Below are 20,819 nucleotides of genomic sequence, written 5' to 3'. Positions count from 1 at the left end.
GACGATAACACATGGAATGTGGGTGCTGTGTGTTTGTATTAGATACTGGAAGTGATGTAGATTGTTGCTGTGTGTTATAAAAAATGCTTCAAAACATGCCTTTGAAACTAAATATAGATATGTACATACAATGTATATTTGTCAAATATACAAAATATGCATAGAGAGACAGCAATTAAAAAAAAAAATCAATAGAGTTCATTAATCATCAGCTATCGGAGAGAGAGAGAGATAGAGACAGAGACAGAGACAGAGAGAGAGAGAGAGAGACAGAGAGAGAGAGACAGAGAGAGAGAGAGAGAGAGAGAGAGATGGAGATGTATGTATGTATGTATGTATGTATGTATGTATGTATGTACGTACATAGACACATACATACATATATATTATAAAATTGTCGTTTACTTCCCTAAATGTTTAGTTCTGTTTTTCTGTTTTTGTTTGGTTTACAAAATGATAGGTGAAAAACATTTGAGAGTCATAACATGTGGTGCTTGAAAATCAACTATATAACACTGAAATGCATACACCAAATCTGTCTTAATTACTTGAAATAAAATATTCCTTTACAGTATTTTCCTTCACACTGTTTGCATGTTTTATTTTTCACATTTATAATACAGTGTTGTTTTGTTTTTCAGAAAATTATAAACACCACCGATTAAAGGGTGAAACGGATCAAAGACATTCTTCAAGTGATATTAAAAATTCAGTTTTTCATAAGCGGAGGAAGAGGTCAGCCTCTCATAAGAGATTTGTAGAGACTCTTGTAGTTGCCGACAGTTCCATGAGGGACTACCATGGGAGTCACCTGGAACATTACGTCATGACTCTCATGGCTATGGTAAGTCATCGGTTCCTGTAGTTACATCAGCTTATAGTTGTGTTTAGATACTTTATTGACTAGAACATTAAGTCATGACTCTCATGGCTATGGTAAGTCATCAGTTTGTAGTTGTGTCGAGATACTTTATTGACTAGAACATTAAGTCATGGCTCGCATGGCTATAGAAAGTCATCAGTTCCTGTAGTTACATCAGCGTATAGTTGTGTCAAGATACTTTATTGACTAGAACATTAAGTCATGACTCTCATGGCTATGGTAAGTCATCAGTTTGTAGTTGTGTCGAGATACTTTATTGACTAGAACATTAAGTCATGGCTCGCATGGCTATAGAAAGTCATCAGTTCCTGTAGTTACATCAGCGTATAGTTGTGTCAAGATACTGTATAATGTATTAACTAGAACATTAAGTCATGACTCTCATGGCTATAAAAAGTCATCAGTTCCTGTAGTTACATCAGATTATAGTTGTGTCAAGATACTGTATAATGTATTAACTAGAACATTAAGACATGACTCTCATGGCTATAAAAAGTCATCAGTTCCTGTAGTTACATCAGATTATAGTTGTGTCAAGATACTTTATTGACTAGAACATTAAGTCATGACTCGCATGGCTATAGAAAGTCATCAGTTCCTGTAATTACATCAGATTATAGTTGTGTCAAGATACTTTATTGACTAGAACATTAAGTCATGACTCGCATGGCTATAGAAAGTCATCAGTTCCTGTAGTTACATCAGCGTATAGTTGTGTCAAGATACTTTATTGACTAGAACATTAAGTCATGACTCTCATGGCTATGGTAAGTCATCAGTTTGTAGTTGTGTCGAGATACTTTATTGACTAGAACATTAAGTCATGGCTCGCATGGCTATAGAAAGTCATCAGTTCCTGTAGTTACATCAGCGTATAGTTGTGTCAAGATACTGTATAATGTATTAACTAGAACATTAAGTCATGACTCTCATGGCTATAAAAAGTCATCAGTTCCTGTAGTTACATCAGATTATAGTTGTGTCAAGATACTGTATAATGTATTAACTAGAACATTAAGACATGACTCTCATGGCTATAAAAAGTCATCAGTTCCTGTAGTTACATCAGATTATAGTTGTGTCAAGATACTTTATTGACTAGAACATTAAGTCATGACTCGCATGGCTATAGAAAGTCATCAGTTCCTGTAATTACATCAGATTATAGTTGTGTCAAGATACTTTATTGACTAGAACATTAAGTCATGACTCTCATGGCTATAGAAAGTCATCAGTTCCTGTAGTTACATCAGCTTATAGTTGTGTCAAGATACTTTATTGACTAGAACATTAAGTCATGACACTTATGGCTATGGTAAGTCATCAGTTTGTAGTTGTGTCGAGATACTTTATTGACTAGAACATTAAGTCATGACTCTCATGGCTATAGAAAGTCATCAGTTCCTGTAGTTACATCAACTTATAGTTGTCTTGAGATTCTTTACTAACTAGAACATTAAGTCATGACTCTCATGGCTATAGAAAGTCATCAGTGGTTTCTTCATCATGTAGCTGTGTCAAGGAAAGGAACAACAACTTAGCACATTTCAAAATATAGCTATCTGGTGCCAAACATATGCTTGTGTCCATATTTGGTCAGAGGAAAGAGGCTACTCTTACTGATAAACAGCAAAGAGATCTTTTTTTACGGACAGGACAGTACATGCCATGACCTTTGATATACTAGTCCTGGGCACTGGTTGAAGGAAATAATTACCTGAGGGTGATTAATCCTGCAACACGACATACTTTAGACTATGTCTGTACCACTGAGCTATATCTCACCCTTGAAGGAACCGTATTCACTAGAACATGTTGTCATTCACTTCATTTCAACTTATTTTCATGCTTATGTCCAATTGAGGTTCAAGTATGCTGTTCTGGGTACACACATCTCAACTATTTGGGCTGTCTGTCTAGGCAGTTAGTTAGTGGTTAGATGTTAGTGGTTAGTGAAAGAGGAGGGTGTAGTGGTCTTACACCTATCCATTGCGTCATTAAAACTCACCCTGGGTAGGAGCCGATACCCAGTACCTACCAGCCTTATGATCCGAAGGCTTAACCACGACACCATCGAGGCCGGTATTGTCTTTAATACACTGCATTCATAGACTGGTACCGGCCTCGGTGGCATCGTGGTTAGGTCATCGGTCTACAGGCTGGCAGGTACTGGGTTCGGATCCCAGTCACGGCATTGGATTTTTAATTCAGATACCGACTCGAAACCCTGAGTGAATGCTCCACAAGGCTCAATGGATAGGTGTAAACCACTTGCACCGACCAGTGATCCATAACTGGTTCAACAATGGCCATGGTTTGTGCTATCCTGCCTGTGGGAAATGCAAATAAAAGATCCCTTGCTTCCTGTTGTAAAAGAGTAGCCTATGTGGTGACAGCGGGTTTCCTCTAAACACTGTCAGAATGACCATATGTTTGACATCGAATAGCCGATGATAAAATGAAAAAATCAATGTGCTGTAATGGCGTTGTTAAATAAAGCAAACTTCACTGTTTGTTCATAGACTGGTAGGGTGTAGCTCAGTGGTGGAACACTTGCATGAGGTGCAGTTAGGTCATATGACTGATCACCTTCACTGGACTCTTTTGACTGGTATATCAAAGCCTTTAGTATGTCCTGTATAGAATTATGTTTTTGTTTAGTAAACACGTGTTTTAAAATTGTTTCCGGTTGGTGAAATGACAAATCTCAATTGTAATTCTTTGACATTTTATTGCCTGTAAACGTTTGTAGTTACAATCTGTGGATAGTCCTGTGACAACCTCAAGCAAAACAAATAATAGATCTTGAAAGCTTGTATATATTTGTTCTTATGACTTTTTGTGGTATTATGTTCTAGGTGAACATGTATATGGTTTCATTTTAAAACCATGGAATGAGCCTATCAGTTATAAGAATTTAGAAGATGAAAAAGATTCCTTTCAGTGGCAATTACAATTGTGGCTGAATATGCTGTATTAGGTGTAATTTACGGAGGTTTTCAAAACGGAATCAGCTGTTCATTGGTTTCACTCACACTGTTCCTGCCACCCAGTCTGTCCGAGGAGGCGCTTATGATTATATTAACGTGATACTTTGTCATTCATTTCAGCATGCAATAATACTTTCTGTCAGTTTCCGTGTTTTTGCATGCATCTGTCAGGACGAATTAGCATGGCGGCCATATTGGTGAGCACACCACAGATAAAAATGGTGCCATATCAGTAAACACAGCCAAGAAAAACATCATAAAAAGGGAGAGAAAAAATGATTACCATGGAAAAACAATTTGAGTGATCCTTGATAGCTACAAGCTATGTTTTTATGTATGGTAAACACTGGCCTGCTGAAAATGCATGCCGTGGTTATCAAACACCGGTGTCTTAAAGATAAACTCACATTTGGTCCCGTCTGTGAAACCACTGCTACCTGTACTGTGTGGAGATAACTTCTTGTACCGCTGATTTATTTAGTTTCTTCAAGAGTTAAGTAGGGGGGACAATCAGTACGTTTGTCAGCAGCTTCAGGAATGTTGTTTATGCCCGTATCTGTCAACATTACCTTAAATGTTTTGAAATTGTAGCGTGAATGTTGTTTTATTTTGTTTTAAAATTTTGAAATATTAAAAAAAAAAAATACCATGGTCTTGAAACGGATGAGATTTCCAGATGTCTTGTTTGAATCGGTGACCTGAATTAGCTCTGTCTGTTTGAATCGGTGACCTGCATTAGCTCTGTCTGTTTGAATCGGTGACCTGCATTAGCTCTGTCTGTTTGAATCGGTGACCTGCATTAGCTCTGTCTGTTTGAATCGGTGACCTGCATTAGCTCTGTCTGTTTGAATCGGTGACCTGCATTAGCTCTGTCTGTTTGAATCGGTGACCTGCATTAGCTCTGTCTGTTTGAATCGGTGACCTGCATTAGCTCTGTCTGTGATATCTGCTGCTTTAGTAATATTATAGGGGCAGGATGTAGCCCAGTGGTAAAGCGTTCGCTTGATGCGCGGTCAGTCTAGGATCGATCCCCATTGGGCTATTTCTCATTCCAGCCAGTGCTCCACAACTGGTGTAACAAAGGCCGTGGTATGTACTACCCTGTCTGTGGGATGGTGCATATAAAAGATCCCTTGCTGCTAATCGAAAAGAGTAGCTCATGAAGTGGTGACAGCGGGTTTCCTCTCTCAATATCTGTGTGGTCCTTAACTATAAATAAAATGTGTTGAGTGCATCGTTAAATAAAACATTTCTTTCTTTCTTTTTGCATTAGCTCTGGCTGTGATATCTGGTGCTTTAGTAATATTATACTAAATGTTTAGAATAGCAGTGGGCTTGATATGAATACTTGTCTGCTTGTCCACGATAAGTGCTTTTGGGTGGCCAACACAGTTAAAGTTTGGATTGTTTAACAACACCATTAGAGCACATTGAACTAACATCGGCTATTGGATGTCAAACATTTTGTCATTTTGATTTATAGTCTTAGAGATGAAACCTGCTATATTTTCCATTAGCAGCAAGGGATTTTTTATATGTACCACCCCACAGACAGGATAACACATACTATGACCTTTGATATACCAGTTGTGGTGTACTGGCTGGAACGAGAAATGATCCAATGGGCCACCAATGAGGATCGATCCCCAACTGACTGGGCATCAGGTGAGCACTTTACCACTGGGCTATGTCCCGCTTCTTGTGCAGAGATACAACCCTGACCATGTATTATGCTTTTGTCATTCACATTTGATCAGTGGCCATCAAAAGTTTTGACCAGCGGCCATCTAAAACTTTGACCAGTGGCCATCACACAGCTATTACCAAAGCACATAAAATAGCCTTTGATTTACTGGTCATGGCATACAGGTTGGAATGGGAAATTATCCTGTGACCCTTCAAATCTCCATATTAGCACTCTACTACTGAGCTGCATCACAGACTCGGTGATAGGATGGGGTTTTTTGGGACACACCACACTTAATGATGGATTGTCTTGTCGATCCTCACCTTTCAGAAAGGGTTTTTTTGTGTGTGTTTTTTTTATCTCTTACATATCTGTACTTTTCTTCAATAAGAAGCACTAATTCTGATCTTCCCTCTCTTGGCATCACTGGTGAAAATTCCTGTGGTATTTTGGTAGACTTCACTTTGCTGGCTGGTGGTTTGTTTGGCTCTGTTTGTTCTCTGTCCTGACAGACAAGCCAGCACTGTATGTTCTAACCGGCTCTCAACACATTAACCAATCTCAAGCCTTCTGAAATTCCAAACTTTTTTTTTTCATTATCCTAATGACATGGTTTCTTGGCTTTCTTGTTAAAATGCCAAGAGCCAGCATATTTCTCAATTTATTGCCTTCTGCACTAAAAAAGGTCAAGGACTCGTATATACAGTGCTGGGGGATGCTTACTTACACACTTTTAGATTAACATCTAAAGACATCTTTTACATAAATACAACTCATAGCACCTGTTGCTATGTGTGGCCCATGTGAGTGTGTGTGGCTTTTAAAAAATATCTTGGGTGATCAGAATTGGGTGGCGGCAGGAGTAATTTCCGTGTTTCCTAACAGGTTATCTATCAATTTAGAAATCTAAACATTTGATGAGATATCCCTTTGATCAACTTGGTGGGCTGTTTTTATGGTTGCGTGCCATAATTTAAACCGCCACCTTTTGCCATCAATTACACTATAAATTATGGAGAATAAAATAAAATCTGGCATAGCAAACATTCACTGGAGTATTTTATGTTTATATTTTATTATTTATATCATTAAACGATAAGCTTATGAAGTTGAGGCATTCATTTTTTGATGGGCATGAGCAAGGCTGTGGTCTATGCACAGCCCCCCCCCCCCCATCACTTTACTCTGAGGGGTGCCCTTACTTTGAATAAACTATAAGTCACAGGGTTTAAGGCTGGTGTATGTAGCAGGCTTCTAGTTTGGAAAATGAGAGAGCAAGGCCATTTGACCTAGATCAGTTGTAATTTTTGAGGGCATTACGGCCAGAAGGCAGGTCAACAAGGAAAATGTCAACAAATGTTTTAATATAACACTACAGCACCCATTCAGTATAAATAAGTGTAAACAGTTTGAGGTATTTGTAATAAAACAAGTGTTTTAATATAACACTACAGCACCCATTCGGTATAAATAAGTGTAAACAGTTTGAGGTATTTGTAATAAAACAAGTGTTTTAATATAACACTACAGCACCCATTCGGTATAAATAAGTGTAAACAGTTTGAGGTATTTGTAATAAAACAAGTGTTTTAATATAACACTACAGCACCCATTCGGTATAAATAAGTGTAAACAGTTTCAGGTATTTGTAATAAAACAAGGGGTGGGATGTAAAGCGCATGCCTGATGCATAGTCAATCTAGGATCGATCCTTATTGGTGGACCCATTGGGCTATTTCTTGTTCCATCCAGTGCACCACAACTGGTATATCAAAGGCTGTGGTATGTGCTATCCTGTCTGTGGGATGGTGCATATAAAAGATCCCTGGCTACTAATGGAAAAATGTAGCGGGTTTCCTCTATGACTGTGTCAAAATTACCGCATGTTTGACATCCAATAGCCGATGATTAACAAATCAATGTGCTCTAGTGGTGTCATCAAACAAAACAAGCAAACTGTTGTAATAAAACAATGAGGCAACTTGCCACATGGCTGTCATTTGAGTCCTGCTATAGGTTCATATCCACATTTGTGCACTGATCAAGCATTTTGAGCAGCTCTAGGTTAAAATTATTGCACTCTTGACTATTGGCTGTCAATCAAAACATCAAAGGTGTTCAAATATCCATGCATGCCAGTCATAAGTTTATGCAGTACCTGACTTGTATCATGCCCCTAAGTGGTATTGCATGACGCAACAAGGAAGTTTGATCAAGTGAGACGTGTGGTTTGGAAAGTGTGTGACTACCTGTACAGATTTGTTGCATACTTTTGTCAATAGGAAATCAATGTAAGCACAGTACAATTGTGAGTTAATGTATCTTATCATCGTCTATTGGACGCCAAACATATGGTCATTCTGACACTGTTTTTAAGAGGAAACCCGCCGTCACCACATAGGCTACTCTTTTACAACAGGCAGCAAGGGATCTCTTATTTGCGCTTCCCACAGGCAGGATAGCACAAACCATGGCCTTTGTTGAACCAGTTATGGATCACTGGTCAGTGCCAGTGGTTTACACCTACCCACTGAGCCTTGCGGAGCACTCACTCGGGGTTTGGGGTCGGTATCTGGATTAAAAATCCCATGCCTCGACTGGGATCCGAATCCAGTACCTACCAGCCTGTAGACCGATGGCCTAACCACAACGCCACCGAGGCCAGTTTTATAGCTATATGACGTCAGACATATAGTTAAGAATCACACAGATATAGAGAGAGGAAACCCGCTGTCGCAATTTCATTAGCAGCAAGGGATCTTTTATATACACCATCCCACAGACAGGCCTTTGTTATACCAGTTGTGGAGCACTGGCTGGAACGAGAAATAGCCCAATGGGCCCACTGACAGGGATCGATCCTAAACCAACTGTGCATCAAGTGAATGCTTTACCACTGGGCTATGTCCTGCCCCCTTAAAAAATGGAATGTCAAGGGAATATTCTTGTGAAAATTTTAATATTTACATTAAAATCTTTAATAACATCTTAAGACAAATTGCATGCAAGTCGCATCGTCAAAGGGGGTGGGACATAACCCAGTGGTAAAGTGCTCATCTGATGCACGGTTGTCCAATTGAGCTATTTCTTGTTCCAGCCAGTGCACCATGACTGGAATATCAAAGGCTATGGTGTGTGCTATCCTGACTGTGGGATAATGCATATAGAAGATCAGTTGCTACTAATGGAAAAAATGTAGCAGGTGTTCTCTAAGACTATATGTAAAAATTACAAAATGTTTGAAGTCAAACAGCCTATGCGTAATAAATCAATGAGCTCTAGTTGCGTTATTAAAAAAACAAAGTTTAACTTTCATATTTTTTAATAACGTCATGAGACTTTTAACACTTTGGCAAGTTGGCCAAACTGCATGCATTGGATATCATTACAGATCTCAGTCTAGACTCTAAAGTTTTCTAAGCACAGCCCAGTTCTCTAAGGTTAAATAATCCAAACATACTTGTTACTCGAGATGGTAGCTTTAATTTGCCAAATGTCCAATAATTAGTTTGATTTACTAAACTGAGAGGTGGGTATAGCAATGGACACTTCAACACTCTGTTTATTTAGTTTCCCTCTTCCTGGCAACATTTTCCTTCACTGAAGCTATTTGGAATTTTGTTTAGAAAAATCTTCAGATAACTCCTGTCAGAGGTGTTCGTATTATTCAAGCTGTTACAATTTGTTTGGGCAAGTGATGTCTGATGTTTTGCACCTCATTCGGCTGATGGTTTGTAAACACGCCACCCTGATCAGCAGTGTTCCCCGCCCATCGACATCCCCGTTCTCACCTGACCATTGTATACCTTGTCATAACACACCTGTTGTAACCACCAGTTTTCTACACCACCGTCATGACGCACGTGTTGTAACCACCAGTTTTCTACACCACTGTCATAACACACCTGTTGTAACCACCAGTTTTCTACACCACCGCAGTGTTTTCACAGCCTTAGTTCTTGTGATCCTTCAAAACAAGTTTCTTCATCTTGGACTGTTTGAAATGAGAAAACTGCTGTTGTCTTATTAATCATTGCAGTGTTTACAACACAGAAAATGAAAAAGAAGAACTTTGTTTTGTTTAAAGACACCACTAGAGCACATTGATTTATTAATCATTGGCTATTGGATGTCAAACATTTGGTAATTTTGACATATAGTCTTAGAGAGGAAACCTGCTACATTTTTCCATTAGTAGCAAGGGATCTTTTTATATGCACCATTCCGCAGACAGGATAGCACATACCACGGCCACCACCGTACAAAACAGTACAAGGTTTTTTGGTATGTTCTCTTACTTGTACTTGTTCATCTTTGTGAAAATCCAATGTGGAAAGGTCTACTCTATGAGTTGAATTTACGAACCTGTTTTTCTTAAACACAGGTTTCAAAGCATTGTAAATATACATAAGAACATGCATGTAAGCAAAAAAAGACATTGTAAATTTGGTCCTTTTTTTATCTTCGTTTTTTTTAAGTTTCAAAAACGTAGTCTCTCGAAGTAATTACCAATGATTTAAAAAAAACACAACACCTTAGATAATCACTTTTCAAATAGAATTTCAACATTTCAAGGTGTTTGAAACCTTAGTGGTATATGAACATGTAACAAGATTTCAGTCAGTCAACCTTTCATCAGAATGTTCTGTCTTCTGGAAAGTAGTATGATTTTTTTATCTATTTTTTCTATTTCAGTAGGGGTTCACTCACGTTTGTAACCTGTCCATTTATTTAGCAATTTGTACTTTTTACAATCTTATTGAGGCTTCATTGTTTAGGAGTAAAGGTGTGGAGCAATGTTTTTAACAACACACACAATACATTGCCGGATCTAGGGAAATATAAAAACAGAACTGTTAGTGCAGTTTCCTATCATCCGATGGTTAGATTCTACAAACACAGATATGATTTTATCTCTTTAACCAAATCCACTAAGATCCTGGAGGCAAAATTAGAGAGAGAGAAGAAAATCTGCTTAGCTACACAAAATGTTGATGTTTATACTAACAGCAAATGTTGTTTATTTGATGACTTGCAAATACTTGTTTGAGAATCATTTTTTTCCCACTCTTGCCAGCTAGCCATTTTCACCTTCTACCTGACCCTTGATAACTTTTCATAAACACCATGCACAGATCCCAGCATTTTCATTAGTTTTTGTGAGTAAATAATTCTGTGTTTTATGGAAAAACACTGCATAGACTGACAGGCTTTACCTTGCCTGGCTGCGGGTCAGTGGTAAGAAACAGAACCACCTGTGAGTGGAACTACTGCCGGCAGTTCGCACACCTCGCCCCGATACCGCAGCTGTTTATGGTCTTCACTTCCAGAAGAGTTCCACAGTGCAGACTGAAATAAAACAAGATTGAGTCTTTTGCAGTTGTTAGGTGTTTTTTTTTTTTTTTTTTTTTTTTCACAATTCTCAGATAAATTTTTTCTTTTTCTGTCAGCTATTTGTCAGTCTTAGCTTGGAGTTAATAAATAAATAAAACATTTTTTTTTAGTTTTTGTGTGTTGAAAATGGTGAGGACATATCAGTTTGCAGACTGTGTCATGGTGAAAGTGTGCCACAGACAGCAGTAGAACTAGGTTACCTGCCCTTTCCAGCTCTGGGTCAGACGGAGGCATATGTTGAGAGGCTGTTAAGATAGTGTGTTGCATCATGATGCTCAGCCATTAGCTCATCACTCAACACATGGGGGCATGCTGCTGGGTGTGCACTTCTCTTCAGACAATCTCTAACAGGCGCATGTGCAGGGGTGGGTTTTGGGGGTTGAAAACCAGCTCCTTGTTCATTGAAACAATGTCAACACATGGGGGCATGCTGCTGGATGTGTGCTTCTCTTCTAGACAATCTCTAACAGGTGCGTGTGCAGGGGTTGGGTTTTTTTTTTGGGGGGGGGGGGGTCGAAAACAAACTCCTTGCTTAACCAAACAAATGTCAACACATGGGGTATGCTGCTGGGTGTGAGCTTCTCTTCCAGACAATCTCTAACAGCCGCATGTGCGGGAGAGGGGGGGTGTGTGTGTCAAAATCCAGCTCCTTGCTCAATCAACAGTGTCAACACATGGGGTATGCTGCTGCAAGTGCACTTTCCTTCCAGACAGTTCCTAACAGGTGCTTATGCAGGGGGTGGGTTTCAGGGGTAGAAACCCCCTCCCCTGCTCAACCAAATTTTCTTTTTTGTCAATGTCTACACATGGGGGCATGCTGCTGGGTGTGGGCTTTTTTTTTTAAGACAATTGGTAACTGGTGCATCTGCAGGGCGAGGGTTTTGGAGATTAAAACCAGTTGCTCAACCAAATTTTTTCTCCTGTCTCAACCTGACTATAAACTATAAACTTTGCTCGCCACAGTTTAGACATCCCCCCCCCCCCCCCCCCCCCACTAGAATTCCTGCAGTCTGTTCTTAGGTGGGATGTAGTTCAGTGGTACAGCGCTCGGCTGATGTGCAATTGATCTAGGATCGATTCCTCTCAGTGGGCCCATTGGGCTATATCTCGTTCCAGCCAGTGCCCCACAACTGGTGTAACAAAAGCCATGGTATGTGCTATCCTGTTTGTGGGATGGTGCATATAAAAGATCCCTTGCTGCTAATTGAAAAGAGTAGCCCATGAAGTGGCGACAGCGGGTTTCCTCTCTCAATATCTGTATGTGGTCCTTAACCATATTTCCGATGCCATATAACCATAAATAAAATGTGTTGATTGCATCGTTAAATAAAACATTTCCTTCCTGTCTCTGTCTGTCTGTCTGTCTGTGTCTCTCTCTCTCTCTCTCTCTCTCTCTCTCTCTCTCTCTCTCTCTCTCTCTCTCTCTCTCTCTCTCTCTCTCTCTCTCTCTCTCTCTCTCTCTCTCTCTCTCTCTCTCTCTCCCTCCACTCCCTCTCCCTCCCTCCCTCCCTCTCTCTCTTTCTCTCTCTCTCTTTAATCTGATGTTTAACATTTATAAGTTTAAATTAACAAATTTATTTATTTATTTTATTTCCCGAGTAACAACTAAATGGAATACCACAATATTAAAAAATGAATGTTGAGTGTTTTGTGCTGACTAAAGCCAACAGATTTTGTTTTAATGCATGAATGGTATGCGACAACTGCATTTCCAAACCGTGCAGTTACTCGACGTCACAAGTGTGCATGAAATTGTTATCACACATGTGTCAATACTGTTACTCCAGCACTGTTTATTTCCAAGTCTACGAACAATAAACAACACTTATGCAACCAAAAGATAAAATATTTCCTACAAACACAGGCGATCAAGTTCAGATCTTAATTGAGCATTAACTGTTCATTTCGTGCACTAAACAGATTTTACTCTGGTCTATGATGTTTTTTTTATTAACGTTAAAGTGTTAAAATATGCAAAGAATGGTTTAGCTGGTAAAGGGCTGTAACTGTAAAATATTGATAGAAAATGCTGATTATAGATATAATATTCAGTTCTCCAAGCAGCTGTGTTGTCATGCCAATATAAATAGCTGTGATAAGAGTTAAGGTACTTTATTCGGAGTTGCTTAATTAAGTGTTAAGGCTCCAAGGCCACTTTTTTTTATAAATATATAAATGTATGTCTGTTGTAGAGGGGCAGAAGTTTCTGTTATTTTATTTGTATTATGTCTCACTTACCCTCTGAGTAGCCAATCAGAAAGATGTTATCTGGATTTCACACAAGATTAAATCTCTGACTGGCAAGCAGCTCCTTTCAGTTTATTATGGTAGAATTTCACTCAGTCTGTGAAACAATTTGTTCTGGTTATTTGGTTTTCCCTACAACTCAGTCTGGGTAGAATATTTGTTCTCACTGCTGAGCAATACATAGAAGTATGGAAGCAGGGTCATTCAAGTTGTTTAATTGTCTGGCATCAGTGGTGTAGTGGTTAAGCCATCAGATTTAAGGCTGGTAAAAAGAAAGAAAGAAGTGTTTTATTTAACGACGCACTCAACACATTTTATTTATGGCAGACATATGGTTAAGGACCACACAGATTTTGAGAGGAAACACGCTGTCGCCACTACATGGGCTACTCTTTCCGATTAGCAGCAAGGGATCTTTTATTTATGCTTCTCACAGGCAGGATAGCACAAACCATAGCCTTTGTTGAACCAGTTATGGATCACTGGTCGGTGCAAGTGGTTTACACCTACCCATTGAGCCTTGCGGAGCACTCACTCAGGGTTTGGATTCGGTATCCGGATTAAAAATCCCATGCCTCGACTGGGATCCGAACCCAGTACCTACCAGCCTGTAGACCGATGGCCTAACCACGACGCCACCGAGGCCGGTCTAAGGCTAGTAGATTCTGGGTTTGCACCCAGGTATCAGCGCCCACCCAGAATGAGTTTAACAACTCAGTGGGTAGGTGTAAGCTTTTACGGCCATTACACTGACTTCTCTCTTTCACTAACCAAACATTAACTCTCTGTCTTGGACCAAAAGCCCAGATAGCTGAGGTATGTATGCCCAGGACAATGTGCTTGAACCTCAGTTGGATATACTATAACCACAAATATAAATATAAATGAGCTGTATATGGCTGGCCTCTGTGGTGTGGTGGTTAAGTCATTAGATTTATGGCTGGTAGGTACTGGGATCACACCCTGGTACCGGCTCCCACCCAGAGCGAGTTTTAACGACTCAGTGGGTAGCTGTATGACCACTGCACTGACTAGAACTTTGTCAGTGACAGCTAACCACTAATCCACTGTTTTATAAATTCAACCCACTGTCCTACACTAACAGTCCAGAGAGCTAAGGTGTGTGCTTGAACCACAAACAGAAATAAGTTTAAATACATGAATCTGTCTATGAATTGTACTGATCCTGGTGGTGTAGTAGTTCAGCTGAGGTGTGTGCCCAGGACAGTGTGCTTGAACCGTAATTGGATATAAGCATGGAAATAGGTTGAAATGAATGAATATGAATTGTGAAGTAATGTTAGAACCACCTGGCAAGGGGAATGGGAGGGATGATACAAAACAGAAGTAATAAACATTTTTCATTACAAAATGTTGGCATATGCCCATATTACATGTATTTTCTCTTTGTTGATAAGTGCCACTGACAGCACTAGATGTTAACCACTTGGGAAGAGGAGTTTCTGTGTATAATTAGTTCTGATCAACAGGAAACAATAACATTTGACTTAAAAAGTATTTTTCTTTTATTTGTTGGTAAATAATGTTTGTTTTGTTTAATAACACCACTAGAGCACATTGATTTATTATTTATTGGCTATTGGATGTCAAACATTTGGTAATTTTTACATATAGTCTTAGAGAGGAAACCTGCTACATTTTTTCTATTAGTAGCAAGGGATCTTTTATATGTGCCATCCCACAGACAGGATAGCGCATGCCACGTGACGGCCTTTGATATACAAGTCATGGTTCACTGGCTGGTACAGGTAATAGCCCAATGGGTCCACCGATGGGGATCTATCTTAGACCGACTGTGTGTCAAGCGAGCACTTTACCACTGGGCTACATCCTGCCCACTTGTTGGTGAATATTCTTATAGAACCTGCATCCAGAAATTGCCACTGACTGCCCCCTTGTTGGTGAATATTATTATAGAACCTGCATCCAGAAATTGCCACTGACTGTCCACTTGTTGGTGAATATTCTTATAGAACCTGCATCCAGAAATTGCCACTGACTGCCCCCTTGTTGGTGAATATTCTTATAGAACCTGCATCCAGAAATTGCCACTGACTGCCCCCTTGTTGGTGAATATTCTTATAGAACCTGCATCCAGAAATTGCTACTGACTGTCCACTTGTTGGTGAATATTCTTATAGAACCTGCATCCAGAAATTGCCACTGACTGCCCCCTTGTTGGTGAATATTCTTATAGAACCTGCATCCAGAAATTGCCACTGACTGCCCCCTTGTTGGTGAATATTCTTATAGAACCTGCATCCAGAAATTGCCACTGACTGTGCACTTGGCAAGAATTATTTTAGTTCATCTTTGAAAAATATTTTTCTTTCATTTGTTGATGAATATTCTGAAATAACCTGAATCCAGGAATTTCCTCATTTAACATGAACAAGGAAAACCCCATGTGTATATGTGTATTTCAAAAGTAAATGATTCTAATATTTGTATAGCAAGATATGATTCTTTCAGTTTAATGGCTATTAAGATAATCTTTCATTTTCTTTTGTTCCAGGTAACAAGTATATATAAACATCCATCTATAGGAAATTTCATCCATATTGTTGTTGTCAAGTTGATCCTGTTGGACACTCCACAGGTAAGTGAGCACTGTTGCTAGGCTTTAACTGAACAGGTAACCATCCTGCAGCTTTATGAATGGTAGGTGGTGGGTTCACATCCCAGTACCAGCACCAATACAGAATTCATGAGTTTTATTAGCTCAATCAGGATGTGTAAGACATCTGCACCAAATTCTCTCTCAATAACCAGTGAAGGACAGCCTAGCTGGTTGAGGTGTATGCCCAGGATTTCATTACAGAGCATGAAAATGGATAACTGGATGGATGGATGGATGGATGGTAGGCTGAATGAATGAAAGAACAAATTAATGATTGATTGATTGATTGATTGAACGAACGAACGAACGAACGAACGAACGAACGAACGAACGAACGAACGAACGAACGAACGAACGAACGAACGAACGAACGAACGAACGAACGAACGAACGAACGAACGAACGAACGAACGAACGAACGAATAAACATCCTGCAAACAGTATTATTAGGACACTAATTATTGTTGTTTCAAATAAATGACTTCTGTTTTTGATAAAGAATTTTAAAAATCTTTTTCCTTGAATGTTTTTAAAAATTAATTTTTTCCTTGGTGGGTGGGTGATTTGTCTTTCATTTTGTCTTTTGTTACTGTGACAGCTGTTTGACTGTTACTGTTACCAGGACATGTAGTTCTAAGAAGCTGATGTGTTCTTTGAGTATGTTTAAATTAGCTGTGTTATGTTGAAAATGCTGATAATGTAAACCATTAACAGGTGCAACATGTTTAAATTAAAAACAGTTTGGATAGTAAGGTGTAAGGTTTTGATATACCTAATAGTTAGCAGGTGATGTAAATCGGAGGCCTAATTCACTCAAATCTCTCAACTCTGCCATCTCGCAGTGCATTGCAAAAAGACATACACGGAAGATGCAAATGTTGCTTTAAGAGATCATAAGAGAGATTTATGAATTAGGCCACAAGCTTAAGCATACAAGATGGGGATTAGGGAGGGGGTCAGCTGCCCCCCCCCCCCCCCCCCCCCCCCCTTTAGTTATGGTGCACATTCTCAAGTTTGGGCAGAAACAATTAGAGATATTCGGGCAAAATTAACTGACCTGAAACCATCATTCTACCCTGAAAATTAGTTGTACTCCATGTACAAATGCATAGTGATTCATTTATAACCCTATATAGCTATTTGGCAGTAATGCTAATATGATTAAATGTTGTTACCCAGATTCATTCATTTTTCATTTAATTTGGGCAAAAATTGGCCTGCCCATACAAAATTGGATGCCCCTACTCCTATGGCCCGCAGTGCTGCACTGGTTTGGATAGCATGTACATATTATCACCTGATAGTTTCTACCAGTCAAAAAGGTTGTTTTTGTTTAACAGCACCACTAGAGCACATTGATTTTTTTTAATCATCAACTATTGGATGTCAAACATTTGGTAATGAATATGTGTCACAAATATATATGATCATTGTTTTTATTGACAGGATGGTCCAAATATTACCCAGAATGCAATGAAAACATTAGAAGAGTTCTGCCACTGGCAGAGCAACATCAACACCAAAGAATCAAGTTCAGATCACCATGACACTGCCATTCTTATTACTAGGTAACACTTTCTTCAAAACTGGTCACCATTCGTCAGTTGATTGTATACTTCAGAATAAGGCACAACTGGCCATTTAACTGTATGTAGTCTTCAGAATAAGGCACAACTAGTCATCATTTGTCAGTTAACTGTATGTAGTCTTCAGAATAAGACAGCTCAGAGTGATAAAACCCCCAGATCTTCTGATTTTGGCTTCACGATATTAACTGGCCTCGGTGGTGTCGTGGTTAAGCCATCGGACATACGGCTGGTAGGTACAGGGTTTGCAGCCCGATACTGGCTCTCACCCAGAGCAAGTTTAACAACTTGAGCAATGGGTAGGTGTAAGACCACTACACCCTCTTCTCTCTTATTAATCACTAACAACTGACCCACTGTCCCTGGACAGACAGCCCAGATAGCTGATGTATGTACCCAGGACAGCGTGCTTGAGTCTTAATTGGATATAAGCTTGAAAATAAGTTGAAATGAAATCAGGATATTATTGATGTTTTGATCACATGCAAAATCAGTTACTTGAAACTGTAAGTAAGGGGCCATTCAAATATTACTTAACACTTGAGGTGTGGGTGGGAGTACTGAACAGCATTATGTAACACACTTTTTTAATTGCTAAAATGGGGTTTTTCATAAATGCTCTGTCATGATGAGAATGTTTAATGTAGATTGTTATAGCTAGAGCATACAAACAATAAGGATTATAAATCAAATTGAAATACGTATCTGTGCTTTCTCAAATCGCAAAACAGTACAGTAACATTATATTACACCCATCGCATGACTTCGTTATATAATAAATGGTCGGGTGCTGTCTCGATGCATTATGTAATATTTTGGTGAGGGTATGTTCTAGCATTATGGAGCGTTACAAGGGGAGGGAGGGTGTCTAATTTTGACCAAAATAGCATTATGTAATATTTGAACGACCTTAAGGCTGAATTTTGGGCTATATACCTGAATATCTAAAGACCATGTGATCTATATACTAGGTACTAATGAAGTTTAATTTAATGTATGTACATTAAATATAACAAGGATTAATAAACTGTGTCAGCCAGAAATTTTGAACATGTTATAAAAAGTTAAAGTTTGTTTTGTTTAATGACACCACTAGAGCAAATTGATTAATGAATCATCGGCTATTGGATGTCAAACATTTGGTAATTATTACTCAAACATTTAATAAAAGGCTTACTCTATATGGTAGCAATATTACTAAAGCAGTGAATTATTTAATAAATTTATATTAATACATATACATGTAATTAGACATGCATTCTCAGATACTAATAAATATATATTTTTAAGTTGATCCCTCCTTTGAAATGAGTTTTTTATGTCAACACATACAGAATTTATGTTGTAAATCTGTATCCCTGTAAACCAATCTCAAGAAAGAAAAGAAAGAAAAAAACGTTTTATTTAATGACGCACTCAACACATTTTATTTACGGTTATATGGCATCAGACATATGGTTAAGGACCACACAGATTTTTAAGAGGAAACCCACTGTCGCCACTACATGGGCTACTCTTTCCGATTAGCAGCAAGGGAACATTTATTTGCGCTTCCCACAGGCAGGATAGCACAAACCATGGCCTTTGTTGAACCAGTTATGGATCACTGGTCGGTGCAAGCGGTTGACACCTACCCATTGAGCCTTGAGGAGCCCAATCTCAAAGGTCTTGATGGATGTTCATGTTCAATAGGTTTAAACTAATTGTCCAGACATACTTCATCACTAATGTCTTTGTTTGTATCCTTTCAGAAAAGATATATGTAGAGCTTCCAAAAAATGTGATACCTTAGGTAAGTTTATTCATCCTGTAATTGTGCCTTTTATTTTTTATGTGACTTCTTTACGTGTCAGACACTATAAAAAATGTGATACGTTAGGTAAGTAGTTTTTTCTGTTGTGATGCCTTTATCTTTTATTTGAATGTTTTTTGTGTCAGAAATTATAAAAAAAATATGACACTTTTTTTCACATTGTGTCTGTTTTGTGTTAGATATTATAATATCTTCCTAAAGGGTTAATAAAATATAAAAATATCAAAGTTTTAAAACATTTATGAAAGATATAATTTCATACTTTTGTAATAATAATTTTAATATATTTTTAAAAGATTATAGCAAAATCTGGGTTTTTTTAAAAAGATTATTATAGAAGACGGATGCATTTATAGATAATAAAGGTTACTATCTCAATATTGTTAAGGTTTTTTTAAAACTCGGTATTATAAAACTGATGTATTTACAATGATAACACTATGTTACACAAGTAACAGGTTAATTTGATTTAGCCTGGACATACCATGGAACTAAATTTGACTATGACACAGAGGGCTGAATTTACATGAACATTGTGTGTGTAAGTTTTAAACACAGACAGCATGGTCTCTTTTTAAATATCAGTACAAAACAGAACCTCTATAAACTGGATATCCTTTAAAACAGACTTTCTGCTTGGTGATGTGGGTGTCCAGTTTAGAGGAGTTTACTGTATATTGCAGGCCTAGCTGAAATGGTCACTATCTGTGATGCGAAATTGTTATATCATTTGTATAATTATGACGTTTCTTTGATATGACTGACAGTGTAGATGTATTATTGCAGGCCTAGCCAAAATGGGCACTATTTGTGATAAGACATTGTTGTATCATTTGTATTGTATATTGCAGGCCTAGCCAAACTAATCACTATCTGTGTTGAGAAATTGTTTTATCTCTCCTTTATGTAAAATTCTTTAATCTCATTGGTTGTTTGCCGTTGGACAAATCCCTTATACCCCTGTGGGTGGAGCCAACTTCTCTTATACCCCATCTGTAATTTCCAACAGTTTCCAGCCACCCCAGTTAATGCTAAAGCAATAACTAGATTATAAATAACATTATAATCAATCAAGTATATTAATATCTGTTTCAGACAATTTTATAAACATTTCAAGTTAAAAATTCGTTTATTGATGGAACTATTTTTCGTCACTGGCAAGTGGTTTCGTTCGCGTCCGCGTGGTACAGCTCCGTTAATAAATTGTTAACAATTATTGTCTGGTGTTATTTTGATTATTTGGCTATATGGTTTAACATGTCAGCAAGATAAATTCGTTGTAGAAGCATCTCTCGGGGTATATGGTTTTTTTATGTACCCTCTGTGTGCTCTTTTACCCCCTTGCCTTCGGCTCGGGGTAAAAGAACACACAGAGGGTACATAAAAAGCCATATACCCCTTGTGATGCTTCTACAACTTATAATATCATTTGTATATGTATATTGCAGGCCTAGCAAAACTGGTCACTATCTTTGTTGATAAATTGTTGTATTATTTGTGTATGTATATTGCAGGCCTAGCCGAAATGGTTACTATCTGTGTTGATAAATTGTTATATCATTTGTGTATGTATATTGC

At 38.3% G+C, this 20,819-nt stretch overlaps 1 protein-coding gene across 1 annotated transcript in view; it reads left to right on the top strand.

The window, feature by feature from the left end:
- LOC121368919 (A disintegrin and metalloproteinase with thrombospondin motifs 9-like) overlaps positions 1–20,819 on the top strand; it is a 129,710-nt gene that overhangs the window by 50,536 nt on the left and 58,355 nt on the right. Inside the window, exons 4-7 of the mRNA XM_041493678.1 lie at positions 642–844; positions 15,738–15,821; positions 17,289–17,410; positions 19,180–19,220. Of these exons, the coding sequence (XP_041349612.1) occupies positions 642–844; positions 15,738–15,821; positions 17,289–17,410; positions 19,180–19,220 (450 nt within the window). The remainder of the gene's footprint in view (positions 1–641; positions 845–15,737; positions 15,822–17,288; positions 17,411–19,179; positions 19,221–20,819) is intronic.

This window comes from Gigantopelta aegis, chromosome 3 (assembly GCF_016097555.1).
Source record: "Gigantopelta aegis isolate Gae_Host chromosome 3, Gae_host_genome, whole genome shotgun sequence".
In the NCBI taxonomy this organism is placed as follows: Eukaryota; Metazoa; Mollusca; class Gastropoda; order Neomphalida; family Peltospiridae; genus Gigantopelta; species Gigantopelta aegis.
The sequence above is the reverse complement of the archived record's forward strand: the minus strand, read 5'-3'. Positions and strand labels throughout refer to the sequence as shown.